Genomic DNA, 17862 nt, shown 5'->3' on the forward strand with positions numbered 1-17862 from the left:
GTGCATGATTTTTTTGGCTGCTGTTAGTTATTGACCGCCCCATTGGAAAGCTGGAGCAAGTTGGAAGCAGAAGGCAAGTAATTTATAACCTACAAAATAATAAAAAATTTAAATAAAATGAAAAGTAGCCAATAATAGGGAATTAAAGGTGAACTACCCCTTATGGGGACACTTTTTGTATTTTGAGGATAACCATCATCCTCTTTCCCATGACGCCATCAGTTACCGTTAAATAGTTAAAAAAAAAAAAAATTATAATACAGTGTAATAAAATATAATACAAATGAAACAAAGAAAGAAAAAAAGTTGCATCTTTAATAAGGTGTATTGCCTGTCTGCATGTGGGTGGTGCATGTGTTTTACTTACAGAAATACAGTACATGCTCAAAACAGACAATGAATTTGTTATACAATGAGTCTAACAAAACATAAAAATACACAAGCTATATCCTTGCTGCAATGTTTAACTATCACAGCTGTTAAAAGGAACAGCTACATCAAAAAAGTGTTTGAAAGCAAATAAAATATGATGTACTGGTAAAACAGATCTGTTTTCTTCAGAAACGTATAGTTTATATAAACAAGCTGCTGCGTAAAAAAGAAGGCAAATGAAATAGGGATAAATAGCAGATAATGGATAAGTTCTGTATAATAGCATTATATTCTACCAAGCTATTTTCAATGTAACCCGTCTTTTCTCCTTGCTGCCCCCCCCAGCTACATAACAGCTTATTAATATACCATTATATAACTATAGTAGTGTTTCTGAAGCAAACACAACAGTTTTATCAGTGCAGGGCAACACTAAATTATGGGGCAGATTTATTAGGGTTGAATTGAAAATTAAAATTTTCTTTATGGTCAAATCCATCAAATTCAACTAGGGAATTATCTAAACTCGATTCAAGTTGTTTTTCTTTTAAAACATTTGAATTTGATTTTTGAGATTTATCATATACTGGCCCTTTATTATTTGCCATCTATAACCTGCCCAATTCCTGTATAAATCAATGGGAGAGGTCCAGTGACCAATTTGGAGAGGTTTGTAGCCTTCCTGACATTCGATTTTCCTGACATTCGATTTTCGGAGAAAAAAAACTCAATCGAGTTTAATCGAATCAGATTTGAGCTTTTGGGATGCTTACATTCATCAGAATTTTAAAAAAAATTATCAAAAAATTTCCCCAAGTCAAATTTAATCGAATTTAAAAAAAACAAAACCCCTCACATGAATTTGAAATTCGACCCTTGATAAATGTGCCTATATTTAAATAACCTTGCTTTTTTTGGTTTTATTGTTCCTTTAGGATTGAGGCAGCCTGGTGTACGCAGCAAATTGCAATGGTTCTTGATAAAAATAGCTAGAATACTTTTCAACATATTTAAAAAAATTTTGTGGAAGTAGCTTAACTTTAAAGGGGGTCATTGAACTATCATTGAACTAAACGGATAGACATAGAGGAAGGAGGGGTAGGTCCGCTTCTGATGAATGAAGCCTGGAGAGTCTTCAAATAACAAGCTGGCTGGAGGTTTATCAGAAGGGATGACAGATCAACGCTGACCTTGTCTTATTTGTAAGGGCATAATCCAGACTGATAGGGTGACCATTTACCTTCCGAGTGCCCAAAGGTCAACCTTACTGTTGGGGGATTGGGAGAAAAATGGAGTGAGGAGGGGCAAGGGATATCAAATTATACTAGGGATGCACCGAATCCAGAATTCAGTTTGGGATTCGGTTTCGGCAGATTCCTTTTGCCCGGCCGAACCCTAACTTGCATATGCAAATTTACTTGTCACAAAACAAGTAAAAGTTTTCCCCTTCCCACCCTTAATTTGCATATGCAAATTAATATTTGGTTCGGTATTCGGCCGAATCTTTTGCGAAGGATTCGGGGGTTTGGCCAAATCCAAAATAGTGGATTCGGTGCATTCCTAAATTATACCAAGGCCAACAGCTTCTGGGAGGTTGAAGTGTGGCTGAATGAGCACAGTGCTAAGGTGAGTGGAAAGAGAAACAGCAAAGAGAAGCATTCAGCTAACAATAAACTGCATATATGAAATCATGTTAATTGACAATGGATGCGATGGGTAACTGCTCCTGGGCAAACAGTGATTTTTATCGCATAAGCGGGTATTTCTAGGCTGTGCAGACGAGGTAAGCAGTACAGCAGCTCCTGCTTATCTCTATGGCAAAAAAATTACAGCAATCCATGACTGAACGATGAAAAAAAAAAATCATAATCGCTGCCCTAATTATCAATATAGCATACTTAGAATAACAACATATTTTTCCATTATTCACACGTGTAGGGTTATTTTGAAATGCTAGGGACCTAGGGGTTTTCACGTTTTGCCATTTCCATTCCTTATGCCGTCCCTGCGACAGGCTCGGACTGCCCTCACTTCCTAATTAGCACCAAAGTGCTGGACCTTTTGTTCCCTATTTGCACTTTACCCTGCCTAGATGGGTTCAATATTATATATGAACAGAATAAATAAATGCAACGCAGACAGTCCACAAAATGGATAGGACAGAATACACTTTACTCTCGGGTAAACCGGTACTGCTGATTCTTATGGGGGGGGGGGGGGGAATCATGTCTGAGCGGACAATTAAATGAAAAATATATCCTTATTTATGAATGGAAATAACCATAAAAACACTATAACAGTCCCTTTAAATAGATGATATATATATATATATTTTTTTTTTTTTTATTGACCTTAACACATGGGCATTTGTTCCTTCAGGCATTCCACGGCTGGGGACCACAGGAACAAATTAAGCCCATGCTTCTTGATTGGGCTGTACACATTGAGGCGCATATAAGCAGGGGCGATCCTGGCCCAGCTGGGTGTAGCTGCCCCCCCTGGTGTGCTCACCTTTTTGGTCCAGGGGGGGGGGGGTTCACAAGGGCGGCTCTCTGCACTAGGAGAGTTTGAAAACTGTAAATTCGGCTCAAAGTACCAGGAGCGTCATTTTTGTTGCCCCTGGTACCTAGTGAGGCTTTGCCGCCTGAGGCGAGTTACTCAACTTCTCGCTTAAAAACATTTATTGGTGCATATTTACCACAAAAAATGACATATCAATGTTCAAATCACACACACCACGAAGCAGTGTCTCCCCCCCAGTCTGCCTACCTGTTGTTAACCACACCCTCCTGACGCGTTTCGCGCTATTGGGCGCTTCATCAGAGGAGGTGTGGCTAATGCTGGTCATGTCCCTTAAGTACCTGCTGGATTACTTAATGCAGGTTCTAGGGTTGGATACGTGCACAATAGTTACCAGCAGAATTATTTTCTACAGGTTCAAGGGTGACATATGTGTTACATACCAATCCAAAAGTCTATTCAATTTGCCACTGTGTGCCCATTAGCCCCAGTTATTCTACTTATATTTCATTTCAATCCACATTGTAACATTATCTTTATACAAATCACTTAACAGTTCACTAATATCGGAGACATGACCATATAATTGCAGTGACTAAGTGAATAAAGTGCAATTGTGCAAAAAATTAATTAATTAATAATAAATCACTAATCAAAATACAATAAAAACATTTTTTATATAAAAATTCATTCACTTTAATCCCATACTGATGTAAGAAACGGTTTTAGTTCAAAATGGCTATTCATTCCCTCAGGTATAATTGTTCCTAACTTAAAGATCCAGTTAGATTCTAATCTTAGTAATTTTGTAGTTAAATTGCCCCCACTATTTTCATGTATTTTATCTATACCAAACATCCTTATTTTCTGGGGTATGCCATCATGGGCCATTATAAAATGTTTCAGAATGGGATTGTCGACATCTTTATTGTCAATACCTCTTAGATGTTCTCCCAGTCTGACCCGTAGCTGTCTGATTGTGCGACCAATGTATAAAGCACCACATTCACACTGCACTGCATATACATATACAGTGCAGTGTGAATGTGGTGCTTTATACATTGGTCGCACAATCAGACAGCTACGGGTCAGACTGGGAGAACATCTAAGAGGTATTGACAATAAAGATGTCGACAATCCCATTCTGAAACATTTTATAATGGCCCATGATGGCATACCCCAGAAAATAAGGATGTTTGGTATAGATAAAATACATGAAAATAGTGGGGGCAATTTAACTACAAAATTACTAAGATTAGAATCTAACTGGATCTTTAAGTTAGGAACAATTATACCTGAGGGAATGAATAGCCATTTTGAACTAAAACCGTTTCTTACATCAGTATGGGATTAAAGTGAATGAATTTTTATATAAAAAATGTTTTTATTGTATTTTGATTAGTGATTTATTATTAATTAATTAATTTTTTGCACAATTGCACTTTATTCACTTAGTCACTGCAATTATATGGTCATGTCTCCGATATTAGTGAACTGTTAAGTGATTTGTATAAAGATAATGTTACAATGTGGATTGAAATGAAATATAAGTAGAATAACTGGGGCTAATGGGCACACAGTGGCAAATTGAATAGACTTTTGGATTGGTATGTAACACATATGTCACCCTTGAACCTGTAGAAAATAATTCTGCTGGTAACTATTGTGCACGTATCCAACCCTAGAACCTGCATTAAGTAATCCAGCAGGTACTTAAGGGACATGACCAGCATTAGCCACACCTCCTCTGATGAAGCGCCCAATAGCGCGAAACGCGTCAGGAGGGTGTGGTTAACAACAGGTAGGCAGACTGGGGGGGGAGACACTGCTTCGTGGTGTGTGTGATTTGAACATTGATATGTCATTTTTTGTGGTAAATATGCACCAATAAATGTTTTTAAGCGAGAAACTGTGCATGTCTTTGATATTTACTGTGGTTTAACTGGACCTGTGCACAGTACTCGCTGTATAGACAGCAGCTACCCCATAATTGATTTTTGTTTACTATGAGTTACTCAACTTGCCTCATTGGCGGAGGACCCCTGCATATAAGTGCTGAATGCAGGTGTAACACATCCTGTGGTCCCCATGAAAGATTAATGGTAGGGGAAGTACCCGTGTAACAGCACTAACATTTGGGCCATGGTAATGCACAATGCCTCTTGCACAGCGCCAAAAAAATCCCATGGCTTGTATGGCCATTGTGAAGGGGCAACCTTTATTTAAAAATAATGATAATAATAAAAAAAAAACAAAAATAAAAAAAACACAAACACAGCAGTTTTGCCTCTCACTCCTCTTTTCCCTTTAGTGCAGTCATTTTTTTTTTTCGTCTCAGTCCATAAAAACATACAACACAAAATGAAATGGACGGATGCTACCAATCTCACTAGGAAGCCACTAGGTGGGTTTGGGGAAACACTAGCACATAAATATTTCCACTTTGGGTGGGAGGGACAAGATCGTGCCCTGATCCCTTAGCATCCCTGCTGGATTAGGATGTATAGAAGGGATACTGATGGAGCAAAACTTGGTGTCCTCTTTATTTTAGAAGTTGTTACAGTGGAACGTGGCTGAAGAGATAAGAAACAGACTCTCCGTTGTGTGTCCGACGAATTGCTTCCGCCAAGATCATGGATATATCGATGACCTGGTAAACAAATACATTGGTACGAGCATGAGTTAATGTTTTGATTTACACCCAACCTGCTTAAAAGTTGTAACTTCACCCAATATCTTTACATGAACAGTGTCAGATATTAGAGACTAATAATTAGTCTGGCACTAGAAGCATTGATTTTGTGGAAATGCAGACAGCTGCACTGCAAAGTATCTCAATGCAATGAAACCCTAGTGATGGCTGCCCCACAGGTGAAGACTTCCGCTTTCTGCCAAGTAAAGGGGAAAAGCCTACCCTGTTACATGCAGCAGTTAAATTACTTCTGGAGTGCTTGGCTTTCTATGAGTTGAAAAAGGCTGAGCAGCTCTCATATGGTATAGAAGATCCTCTGTTCTCATGTAAATAATAAAATGTCTTGCTTCCACATGCGGTGTATTGAGGAAGCCGTTAGGTCCCAGGCCTTCTGTCTGATCTACAGCTGTAAAGCACAGCTCTCGCTATCCACTAGAACTAATTTCCCTTTTGCCCAGAGCTGTGCACAGAGTGCTGTGGAGCATGATACATGACAAGACAGCCACAAATGGCCATGCAAGAAAGAAATAGAGCCCGAGTATGTCTACAGCAGAAATTCATTGCAGTCAGCTCTAAGCCCACCCCTGTAGCCTGTGGAGAGCATAAGGCTCCACCCACAAACCCAGTCATAAACATCGATGGTATGGTGGCTCATTTTCACTGCCCTGTTAACAACAGGTACTATTAGGAGCAATTACCAGAATAAACGGTTAGCGGGCACTATACCCCTGAATGGGCATTGTACTGAACATAATGGCAAAGGAGAGGTTCATAAAACAAATTTCAGTCCACAGATATGATCTCTGTATAATGAGCTGCTCCTGATCTCAACCTCAAAAAGGCTGCAGCTTTAAGTATAGAAGGGGTTTGTTTATACTAGTTATGGGGCCTAGTTATGCCGTGTAAATTTTTTTATGAAAACATCACTGGTAATATTGCCCATAGCAACCAGTAGCAACCAGCAATTACATTTCAACAGTCACCTACAAGTTAGAAAACAAAAGCAAAGACCTGATTGGTTGCTGTGGGCAACAACACCAGTGATAGTTTCCTCCAAGTTTTACATAGCATGATAAAATAGGCCCCTATATCTTTGAATTCAACTGCCTCAGTAGAACAACCCATATCAGCTTTCAGTATTCTACCTGCAGCAGTCAGCAAAATGATGTGCTGAGGGGTTATTGAATGGATTATGTTTGAGGGACAGATTACATTAATAACATCCTGCAAGTAATAAAATAACTTCTTAACCTTGTGTTACAGTAAAGGAAATGATCAAATTGAGCCCATGGACACACACCTGTATTTTGGAGCAATGTCTGATCTTCTCCTCCTGGGGGATTGTGTTGGTCACCACTACGGCTTCGAAACAAGCATTATTAATCCGGGAGATGGCAGGGCCGGAGAATATACCATGTGTTAAAATAGCATATACCTTGGTAGCTCCGGCAGATAGAAGTCTAGAAGAGAGTGGGGAAATTAAAACCTACAGTATATGGTGTCTGTATGTTAAGAGTTAAAAAGGGGTAGTTCACCTTTAAGATAACTTTTAGTATTTTATAGAATGACCAACGCTTCATTGTTTATTTTTTAAAGTTTTTGAATTATCTGCCTTCTTCTTCTGACCCTTTTCAGCTTTCAAGTGGGGGTCACGGACCCCATCTAAAATACAAATGCTCTGTAAAGCTACACATTTATTGTTATTGCTACTTTTTATTACTCATCTTTCTATCCATACACTCTCCTATTCATATTCAAGTCTCTTATTTAAGTCAGTGCATGGTTGCTAGAGTAATTTGGAACCTAGCAACGAGATTGCTGAAATTGCCAACTGGAGAGCTTTTGATTAAAAAGCTTAAACACCACAAATGCTAAAAAATTAAAATGAATTGCAAATTCTCTCAGAATTTCACTACAGCTACATCTTACTAAACGCAAGAATACGCTGTACCAACATTTTCCTTATACAGTATCATAACAACCTCTTCCAAAACGTACTTTTCTGCTGCATGACAGATGGTACCACAAGTATCTGCCATGTCATCCACAAGAATAGCAACTTTGTCTTTTACGTCACCCACAAGCACCATCCGATCTACTTCATTGGCCTTTTTCCTCTCCTTATGGATTAAAGCAAAGTCAACATTTAATCGGTCGGCGATGGAGGTCACCCTGAGAGAGACACAAGGGCAGGAGCTTGATAAGATAAGAGGACGAACAGGTACAAGCACAGGTGATAAAAATTATAGGGATTGAAATGAAAGCAGAAAGAAAGCAGTTACTCATTTTGAAACCATCAGCATCTTGTATGTAGCACAGTGCCATTGCTGTTCCATGGTAGGAAATATTAAAGTATTTTATTTCAATATATTTTCAGTGAAGCCTTTTAAACAAAGCATTTCCAAGATGTGGCAGGCCTCTTGTTTTAATTAGCTAAGTGAGCTACTGGCTATATTAATCTGGACAAGCCTTTAAACCTTTGTGTAAGAACTGGATACGGTGCTTCAATGTTTATTTATGGCCCTCTTGGCCTGTCTATTGACTCTATAGACTGTGTATGAGATTTTCCTTTGATATAATCTCTAGAAGAACCAAAATAATACCTAGAATTAAAAAAATCTTTGGTCTTTAAATACTCAAATACAGAAACACTGAAGGGAGCCATTGCTCTGTCCAGCAACACCACAGGTGTAGAAGATGCATTTTCTGTTCAAATGCAGAATAAAAAAAAAAACAAAGCCAAATACAGAAAACAAAATAAAAAAGGAACATATATGCCTTAGCTTTTATCATCAAATAGGACACCTCCAGAGCGCAGTAATCATTCAATTTCCATTTTAGCTGCATTATACCACTTTTTTGTTTTTAGATCACAAGGGCATGCATGGGTCTCACATAGAATTCAGTATTCATTGCCATATAATGCTCAGATGCACAATAAGACCTAGGGGCATTTCACATTTAGCATAGAGAATGCATAATAAACCTGACAAGATTATCAGCGATTGACAAGATTATCAGCAAATTTGGGTGTAAAAACAAAAAGAAAATGCAATATGAGAGGGCAAGTAATGGAAAAAGACAGCTAGAGAAAGAGTAAGCAGAGACATGATGGGTGGGTATAAACGAAAGGAACCAAGGTTCATGTAAAAATAGAGATGGCAAATTCCTTGCCTCTTTGCTCCACCAGCATCTGGTGACACTATTGTACAGGTCTTCCACTCTGGAATGTTCTCGCGAATCCACTTTAGAACTGCAGGTTCAGCATACAGATTGTCCACAGGGATGTCAAAAAAGCCCTGCAACAAGCAAATTGAAGTCAAACACCTATCCATACAAGAATGATCTTCAACTAAAGATGTGATTTCGATTTTGTTAGAAACCTAAAAAGCTTTATGTAAAATAATGTAAGGCATTTTCTCTTAAATGACCAACAGAATTATATACTTAGAGAGTTGCGTTAAGAGTCAGTTTGTTTAAAAGGTGAACGACCTTAAAAAGGATTAAGATTGCCATGTACTGTCCACACTCACACCACAGACTAATCTGATGTCTCTCCGAGTGTGTATATCCCCAAAGAGAGAGCGTAAAAAAAAAAGGTAACTACCATTAGCAGCATCAAACTGGTCATGTAATGCAGTTATTTGCAGCCAAATATGCAAGATTGTTTGTTTAAGGGTGTAGCTCCTAAGCAGGCATTTCATATAAATCATGCAATTTAAATCTGGTATGTTGATAACCTTAAAGTGATACTGACAAATTTTTATTTCAAAATATTGATCTACATAAAAAGTTACCTATAGCTCATGTTAATTATTCTTCACCGATATTTCTGTTTTTGTAATTGTTACTTGAAGTTCCTAAACCTGACTGGTTTGCCAACCTGACTATCCTTTCTCAACTTGTCAGTTAGAGTTTCTAATGCGAACAGACTATTGCTGCACAAATATGGCAGCCCCTTCATAGGGAAAAAGGGGGGTAAGAAAATTAATGTAAAAGCAGCAGGCAAATACTTTTATGGCAAAATTATAAATAGCATTCAAAAATAATGTTATGATGGATATTAAAAAAAGTTTATTTTCTGGGTTCAGTATCTCTTTAAACAGCAAGTCTCTGGGGTTACCAGTCATCCAAACATAAGTATGGGGGGAATATACACCCACGCAGAGAGACCAATTAGTTAAGTAGTCTGTGGTGTGAAAGTGGACATTCATAGCATTTTATTTTACAGCACAGCAGAACATGTTGCTGCTTTATATAAGCGTTAAAGGGGTGGTTCACATTTAAATTAAATTGTATGTAATCCTAACAATTAGGGGCCGATTCACTAAGCTCGAGTGAAGGATTCGAATGAAAAATACTTCGAATTTCGAAGTATTTTTTGGGTACTTCGACCATCGAATGGGCTACTTCGACCTTCGACTACGACCTCGATTTGAACGAAAAATCGTTCGACTATTCGACCATTCGATAGTCGAAGTACTTTCCCTTTAAAAAAAACTTCGACCCCCTACTTCGGCAGATAAAACCTACTGAAGTCGATGTTAGCCTATGGGGAAGGTCCCCATAGGCTTGCTAAACTTTTTTTGATCGAAGGATTTTCCTTCGATCGTTGGATTAAAATCCTTCGAATCGTTCGATCGAACGAAAAATCCTTTGATCGAACGAACGTTTAGCGCTAAATCCTTCGACTTCGATATTCGAAGTCGAAGGATTTCAATTCGAGGGTCGAATTTCGAAGTATTTTTTACTTCGAAATTCGACCCTTAGTGAATCTGCCCCTTAGTCTTTGTATTATTTGCCTTCCTCTTCTGTCTTTTTCCAGCTTGCAAATGAACTGCCTTGTTGCTAAAGTAAATAAGACCCTAGCATCCAGATAGCTACAGAAATTGTCTACATTATACTAATGGGTATTTTATATCTCTGCTACACCTAATACTGAATATTAAATATATATATATATATATATATATATATTTTTTTTTTTTTCTCACAGTAAATTAAAGTGCAATATGCCAATTGCTTTTTCTGGTCTGTGTAGAAAGATCATCTATCATTCACAGGTGGCCGTACTAATAGCTCTCAACCTTTTACCCCTGGGAGAGACCACAAGGTGTGACCACAGCTGATATCTAGACTTGTGTACAAATACATTAACGCAGCTGCCTCTAACTACTAATGTTTAGCAGCAGGGACTGCATTTTTAAAGTGGCGATTATAAATAGCACTGGACAGCCATGCCAGATGTCACTTTTCTTAACTCACTCTATAGAATGTGCCAAACGGGACACAGCAATTACAGAGATCATTCAATATAACTGGCCTTTCTCAAACCCCAATTGGCATGATCTAAGGATAGTGAAGGTGTATAACGTGGTGGGTGTTAACTCTGAGTTGATTAACTTGGTAGTTGCTAACAGTGGTTGTTAACATTGAGTTAACTTCTAGGATATAGAGGGTGATATTCTAAGATAATTTGCAATTGGTTTTCATATTTTATTATTTGTGGTTTTTGGGCTATTTAGCGGTTTATTCAGCAGCTCTCCAGTTTGCAGTTTCATAAATCTGGTTGCTAGGGTCCAAATTACCCTAGCAATCATGCATTCATTTGAACAAGAGATTGGAATATGTAAAAGAGAGGGACGGAATAGAAAGATGGTTAATAAAAAGTAACAATAAATGTGTAGCTTTACCGAGCATTTGTTTTTAGAATGGGTCAGTGACCCCCATTTGAAAGATGGAAAGAGTCAGAAGGCAAATAATTAAAAAAATAATGAAGACCAATTGAAAAGCTGCTCATAATTGGTTATTCTAGAACATACTAAATGATAACTAATAGGGGGAACCACCCCTTTAAATATAAACAGCACCAACATATTTGGCATCTTATAAGTCTAAATACAAGGGATTTTGTTTGAAACATACAAGAATACAGAGAGATAAAACCTGGCTGAAAAACAGAGCATAAACAGTAAGATTAATACTAACTAAGGTCATAGTATATTTTTCCCAGGATTTTGTTTTGTCTGTTCTTATGCAAGTTTTTTTCACTGTCCTGCTGCAGGCTTGTTCCAGCCCTCCCAGTGTTTATGGCACCAGTCTCTCTACAGGAGACCCCTAACCATTCTTTTCATTATAATTTCGTTTAACCCCTATATGTCATGGGCTGGATCATACCTGGCCCATTACATAGAAGAAGCTAGGCAGCCTTGTCTATAAGGGTAAAAAAACATTTTAATTTAGTTTGAGTTTTGAATTCTTTGGTGCTGAATATATGACTACCCATAAGAACATTTGCTATAGAATATGTGCTATGTTGATTCATGATGTTACTCTGACTGTCAATCTACAATTTGTAAAATAAAATTCTGTTTCATATAGCATTCCTTGTATTAATCAAACATAATATTTTACATTCTTCAGTATTTGATGCCAAAACCATAAAATATGGCCATAGTAATTAAGCACCACCCATAGTCATCACTTCCACACTGGTTCTGAATACATTCAACAACCTAAGAGGGAATGGGAACCAAGAGGACCAAGGGTAAAAACAAATAAAGATGGCTACATTAATTTCAATGCGGTTATCCAACAGTTTTGTTTATTTCCATGCAGCCAGATTCACTTCCAATGAACAGATGTCTGCTTGGCCGGTGTCCTCTTATTGTTTGCAATTGAATTTTGGGAAAATCAACAGTTTAGTCCATTACTGAAATTGAAGTGCTAATCCCAAGAAATAATAACCTGGATTTGAGAAGCGTGGAGATCCATAGTAATAATATGATCAGCGCCAGCCACTGACAGCATGTTGGCAACAAGTTTAGCAGAGATCGGAGCACGGGACTAGAAGAGAAGAAGAAATTGGTTATACAGTATCACTTGCACAACAACCAACTAGTTTATGATAATATAGCCCCAAACACAAGAATGAAAAGAAAAATAAGTATTACCTTATCCTTCTTGTCCTGACGTGCGTATGGAAAGCAAGGTATTACTGCAGTGACACGGCAGGCGGAAGCTATCTTGCAAGCATTAATCATGATAAGGAGTTCCATCAGGTTGTCGTTTATCTCCCCACAGCCACTTTGCACAATGTATACATCCTCACCTCGTACACTCTCCCCAATTTCCACACTGCAAAGTACAAGAAACTTGTTACCCAGGGAACAGAACACCTTTGAGTTTTGGGCTTAGTATACAAGTTGGTCTTGATTTTTTACTTTTATATAGCTTTTGAATGATAAGCCTTTAGACTCTTTCCAGCTTAGAATGGGGGTCAACATACTGCATCTGAAAACAAATGCTTTATAAAAGGTATACGTTTATTGTTATTGCTACTTTCTATTACTTGTCTTTCTATTTAGCTTTCTATTTAGGCCTCTCCTATTCCAGGCTCTTATTTAAAGCAATGCATGGTTGCCAGAGTACTTCGGACCCTAGCAACCAGATTGCAGAAACTGGAGAGCAGCTGAACAAAAAAGCTAAATAACACAAAAACTATAAATAATAATAAAAAAAAAAAAAACGAAAATCAATTGTCTCAGAGTATCACTTTCTACAATATACCAAAAGTTATTTTAAAGGTGAACAGCTCCTAAATTCAATTTTCTAATAGTTTTCTGCACTTCAGTTCTACTCAGTGTGACCCTGAGCATGAAAAACACACTGTCCACAAGTTACTAGTTAATTATTATGCAAGAAAGTTGCAGGAGGACTTAAGTGTCAGATAATTATACAATGTAAACACAGACCAGTCCACCCAGACTCCAGACTTGTAGTGCCCATACATGCCCTAATCCAGACAACCAGACAACAAAGTAACAACCATCTATATAAAATATCTAGATAACCTAAGGGCAGAGACACGCTGCGATTCAGGGAGATTAGTCGCCCGGCGACAAATCTCCTCTTCTTTCGGGGTGACTAATTCGGGGAGATTATTCGCCCTGAAGAAGAGATTTGTTGCCAGGTGACTAATCTCCCCGAATCGCAGCGTGTGTCTCTGCCCTAAAGGGATTCAGTCGTGATTATGGTATAGTTTATATCACTAAATTACACTGTGTACAATGGCAAGTAATTCAGTCTACCATGTAAAATTGTATTCTTGAACCAATAAATATTTTTTTGATAAGATCCAGCACTGCACAGTGGAACTTCTTTCAGATAAGCTTTTGTTTCTCCTCAATGTAACTTAGTCATGACTTGGATTAGCTGGATTTTTACTATTGAGTGCTATTTTCATAAATATGGGAGCATTTTTAGCAATGCGGGTGTTGGCACACATGGTATTCGGGGAGATTAGTTGCCTAGTGACAAATCTCTTCTTCAGGCGACTAATCTCCCGAAATGCTTTCCTGCCGACTAGAATGTGAATCGGCGGTGGGACGGCACTCTGATCGCTTCATTTTTCTAAAGTTGCCCGAAGTTTCCTTGTGGGGCAACTTCAGAAAAACGAAGCAGTCCGAGTGCCATCCCACTGGAGATTCACATTCTAGCTGGCGGGAAGGCTTTTCCCGGGAGATTAGTCCACCGAAGAAGAGGAGATTTGTTGCTGGGCGACTAGTCTCCCCGATTAGCCACCACCCTTATTGTGTTACCTGCTAACTGTTCTGTTACTAGGCTACTGGAAGGGGGGGGGGTGATATCACTTCAACTTGCAGTGCAGCAGTAAAGAGTGACTAAAGTTTATCAGACCACAAGTCACATGGCTGAGGGCACCTGGGATACCAACAACATGTCAAGCCCCGTGTCAGATTTCAAAAGGAAAATGAAAGCTCTTTTGAAAATTGTTTTTTTAATACTGGATTATACTGGATGAACGCTATTAACGAATGCAGATATCCACCAGACAGGTTTAAAAATAGAGTACTGTTGAGGCAATGATTGACTGCAAAATTAAAATCAGATCAACTCCTGAAACAGAAAGAAAAATCTAATCTACAAAAAAAGCCTCTCCTTTTATAATCTTAAAATGCTTTTCTTCCCACTGTTGAAGAAAGGTCATAAGCTAAACTCAAGAGTGGCCCGGGTCTCCCACTAACTGAAATACCCTATAAACCATATAAGCCACAGTTGGGCACACAGCGAGACACCAGCTGGTTTGGTTAAATGAGGTTACAATTTCCAGCATGTCCTGCCAAAACAAACAAAAGCATCTGCTTGGAATTGAACCGATTGTGTTTGGTGATCAAATCTACTTCATTGAACAGAGCACTGCCCCATGTGCAGTCAACTGCCAAACAATTTGCATTTAACCCACAATATAAATAATAATGGTACAGAGTCACTGGCATATAGAAGTATTCTGCTGCACAGTGAAGCTCACAACAACTATTCACAGTAAGCACTGCAGTTTATGGAGAGATGTTATAAATGCATTGGTGCCCTCCTTTTCACTGCATACAGATAATGAATGTTTCACCCAAAAGAGTGAGTGAGAGTGTGTGTGTGTGTGTATACACACACACACACACACTCCTTGTTAGAAGCACAGTAGAAGAACACAACTCTGCATTCACACAGGTAAAGATAGACTGCAATTCCCAGTCAGGTCGGCCTGGCTGCTGATTGGTTCCTATCTTTCAGCTCAATATGCTGAAAGATCCTCAACACAAGATGGCAATCAGACCAGTCCCTGGATAAACTTGTTCTGTGAGCTAAGAGTTTGCGATCTGTGACCATGCATTCGCTAGAGCAGGGGGGCCCCCCCAACCTTTTTTTTTTTTACGGTGAGCCACATTCAAATGTAAAATGAGTTGGGGAGCAAAACAAATATGTCCCTTGGTGTGCCAAATAAGGGCTGTGATTGGCTATTTGGTAGCCCCTATTTGGACTTGCCTACAGGATGCTCTACTTGGCACTATACTTAGTTTTTATGCAATTAAAACTTGATTCCAAGCTTGGAATTAAAAAATAAAGCACCTGCTTTGAGGACAAAGAGCAACATCCAAGGGGTTGGAGAGCAACATGTTGCTCACGAGCTACAAGTTGGGGGTCACTGTGTAAGAAGAAGGAAATGCTAAACAAGGCTGAAATTAGCAGATCAGTAACCCAAGGGTCACGGAGTATGTATACCTTTCTAGGCAGACCAATGTATGTTCCAATGTTTGTGTCTCTGCAAACACACAGTAGTTATTTTTAAACATCCAGTTTCCCTTTAAAGGCCTCCTGCCCTCAGCCATAGGGGGTGGGGGTATTTGCACATCTCCATTCCAATCTCCTTTTAACATAAACTCCAACTCTTGAGCTGCCAAATCAATCAAACGAACTGGAGTCGCCACAAAACGCGTTAACGTTAATAAACTCGACCACACTGAGAGTTGGGAATAAATAACTTTATAATATCAATAAAATACACATGACGATTCCCTGTGACGCAACAGGAAATGTCTGGCCGCTAACAGCGCAACACGTAGCACCGTAACCCCATTTTTAAAATACTTTTCCGCTTAGCATCACCTAAAGTCGCTGTCCATAATTTAAACCACGTGGTTCTATTGCCCTCTCTGCTTCATACGAGAGCCGGCAAGTGCATGCCGGTATATGTAGTCCCATGCCTCGCCTACTGCCACATACCGGAACTGCTTGCAAACTACAAATCCCAGAACCGTGTTCGAGCACACTTCTGGCGCCCGCTGATAAACCAGGAATAGAATCTTCTAATGCCGGCAGAATAGGGGGGTGCTTGCCATATAAACTCCTGCTTAGCCCCTTGTTCCATCTGTGACTGACTCTCTTACCAGGTCTCCTGGTTGCTGAACTTCTTGGTGACAACGCGGCCCAGCTCAAGTCCGAGCCGGTCTGCGATCTTTTGAGATAAATCTTGATGGGAGCTGCCGCTGAAAATCTTGATGTTGGGCATCGCTTCCCTGTTGTTGCACGAGACGCGTCAGTCAGGCGGCGGAGGGACCAGGGGATAGGATGTTGGGTGTTTTGTTAGTTAACGGAGAGCGAGTCCCCGCCTCCTTGCCCGTGATGGCCCTTGGTCCAATAGGGTAGCATCTTCGCCACGCCCCTCGGGCTGCGTCACCCTCACTCACTGAAGAGAAATAGATAGGTGACGGTCCCCGTTCGTCATTAGCGCGTTCTCAAAGGAGCAGACGGTGGTGGTGCGGCGGGGTTTAGGCGTAAAGGATGATGGTTAATTTTTATATCGAACTATCACTTCCTTTCTGTCAGGATGCTCGGTGTTCCATGGAAGTGCGCAATGTAATGGATGTAACCTTAATGCTGCCGCGCCTGTTTAGGGAGGGGGACGGTAGCGGCTAGTCCCTATCCTCGGAAAGGACCTGACGTCACGGCATGTAATCTACCATGTGACCGCTCCACTGCGGATTACTCATTAGTGAGGGTAGCGGCTAGTTCCTATCCTAGGAAAGGACCTGACGTCACGGTCATGTGATCCTACCATGTGGCCGCTCCAGTGCAAATTCAAACATTGGAAATTGGTAATGGGTTCTAGTGGCGGTCTGCAGACTCTTGACCTGCAACTAAATTCCCAGGGTTGCCAACTTGTATTGTAGGTTTAGTACAGGTTGCAACCTCTACCTCAGGTTTTGGGGCAGTTCATTGTGTTGCTGGATGTTTGGAGGGATCACTGCCTCTGAATTTCTGTGGGGTGAGGGGGGATCACAGTGAATTAATGTCAGCTAGACTGTATTCAATATTTAGACACCCAAATGCAGCTACAATATTGTTGTTGGAGCTGGGTTTTTTTTTTTTTTTTTTACTCTCGCACAATTACGGTGCAACGATGGCAATATAAAAATGAAAGGCAAGACATACTGACACAGCCATGATAATATTATATTCATTAACCATAAACAGGTTTGCTTTTCTGCCATGCACTGAAAGTCTCCTTTAATGGAGAATAATGTAATGGACAATTTTGGAACAATAAATTGTATAGAAACTGTTGCCTTGGTGCTTCATGAGCTGATGGAAAATGTGGAGCGCCCAATCAAGTAATAGAACATGGGATTACGGTCATGAGAGGGACTTCTATTTAAGGAGAGGATCATTGCTCCTAAACCTTTTTAAAGGACCAGTAACACCAAGTTAGCTTAACACTTAGGGGCCGATTCACTAAATTCGAGTGAAGGATTCGAAGTAAAAAAACTTCGAATTTCGAAGCATTTTTTGGGCTACTTCGACAATCGAATGGGCTACTTCGACCTACGACTACGAATCGAAGGATTCGAAGTAAAAATCGTTCGACTATTCGACCATTCGATAGTCGAAGTACTGTCTCTTTAAAAAAAACTTCGACCCCTACT

The 17862-nt window shown here is 39.5% G+C and overlaps 1 protein-coding gene across 2 annotated transcripts; it reads right to left on the minus strand.

Annotated features, from left to right (window-relative positions):
* Nucleotides 1-295: 295 nt before the first annotated feature.
* On the minus strand, nt 296-16920 carry prps1.L (phosphoribosyl pyrophosphate synthetase 1 L homeolog). Of its 2 annotated transcripts, XM_041571967.1 has the most exons (8): nt 16327-16920; nt 12538-12721; nt 12332-12430; nt 8759-8883; nt 7583-7756; nt 6885-7044; nt 4912-5542; nt 296-3034 (listed from the first exon to the last, which is right to left on the minus strand). In XM_041571967.1, the coding sequence occupies exons 1-7, from the start codon at nt 16446-16448 to the stop codon at nt 5450-5452; spliced, it is 957 nt and encodes a 318-aa protein (XP_041427901.1). In that variant the 5' UTR covers nt 16449-16920; the 3' UTR covers nt 296-3034; nt 4912-5449. The 2 variants fall into 2 exon arrangements, with proteins under 2 accessions (XP_041427901.1, NP_001083991.1); NM_001090522.1 differs by lacking the exon at nt 296-3034 and having other exon boundaries at nt 5174-5542; nt 16327-16485.
* Nucleotides 16921-17862: the final 942 nt, after the last annotated feature.

Source organism: Xenopus laevis, chromosome 8L (genome assembly GCF_017654675.1).
Source record: "Xenopus laevis strain J_2021 chromosome 8L, Xenopus_laevis_v10.1, whole genome shotgun sequence".
Classification (NCBI taxonomy): domain Eukaryota; kingdom Metazoa; phylum Chordata; class Amphibia; order Anura; family Pipidae; genus Xenopus; species Xenopus laevis.

What these genes read in the sequence shown, in the direction of transcription:
- prps1.L (XM_041571967.1), bottom strand. Translation starts at nt 16,448, where the DNA reads ATGCCCAACATCAAGATTTTCAGCGGCAGCTCCCATCAAGATTTATCT. An exon ending in GTCAGGACAAGAAGGATAAG is followed by an intron (nt 12,431 to 12,537) that starts GTAATACTTATT and finishes CTTCTCTTCTAG; the next exon opens with TCCCGTGCTCCGATCTCTGC. An exon ending in GATGCTGGTGGAGCAAAGAG is followed by an intron (nt 7,757 to 8,758) that starts GCAAGGAATTTG and finishes TGTCTCTCTCAG; the next exon opens with GGTGACCTCCATCGCCGACC.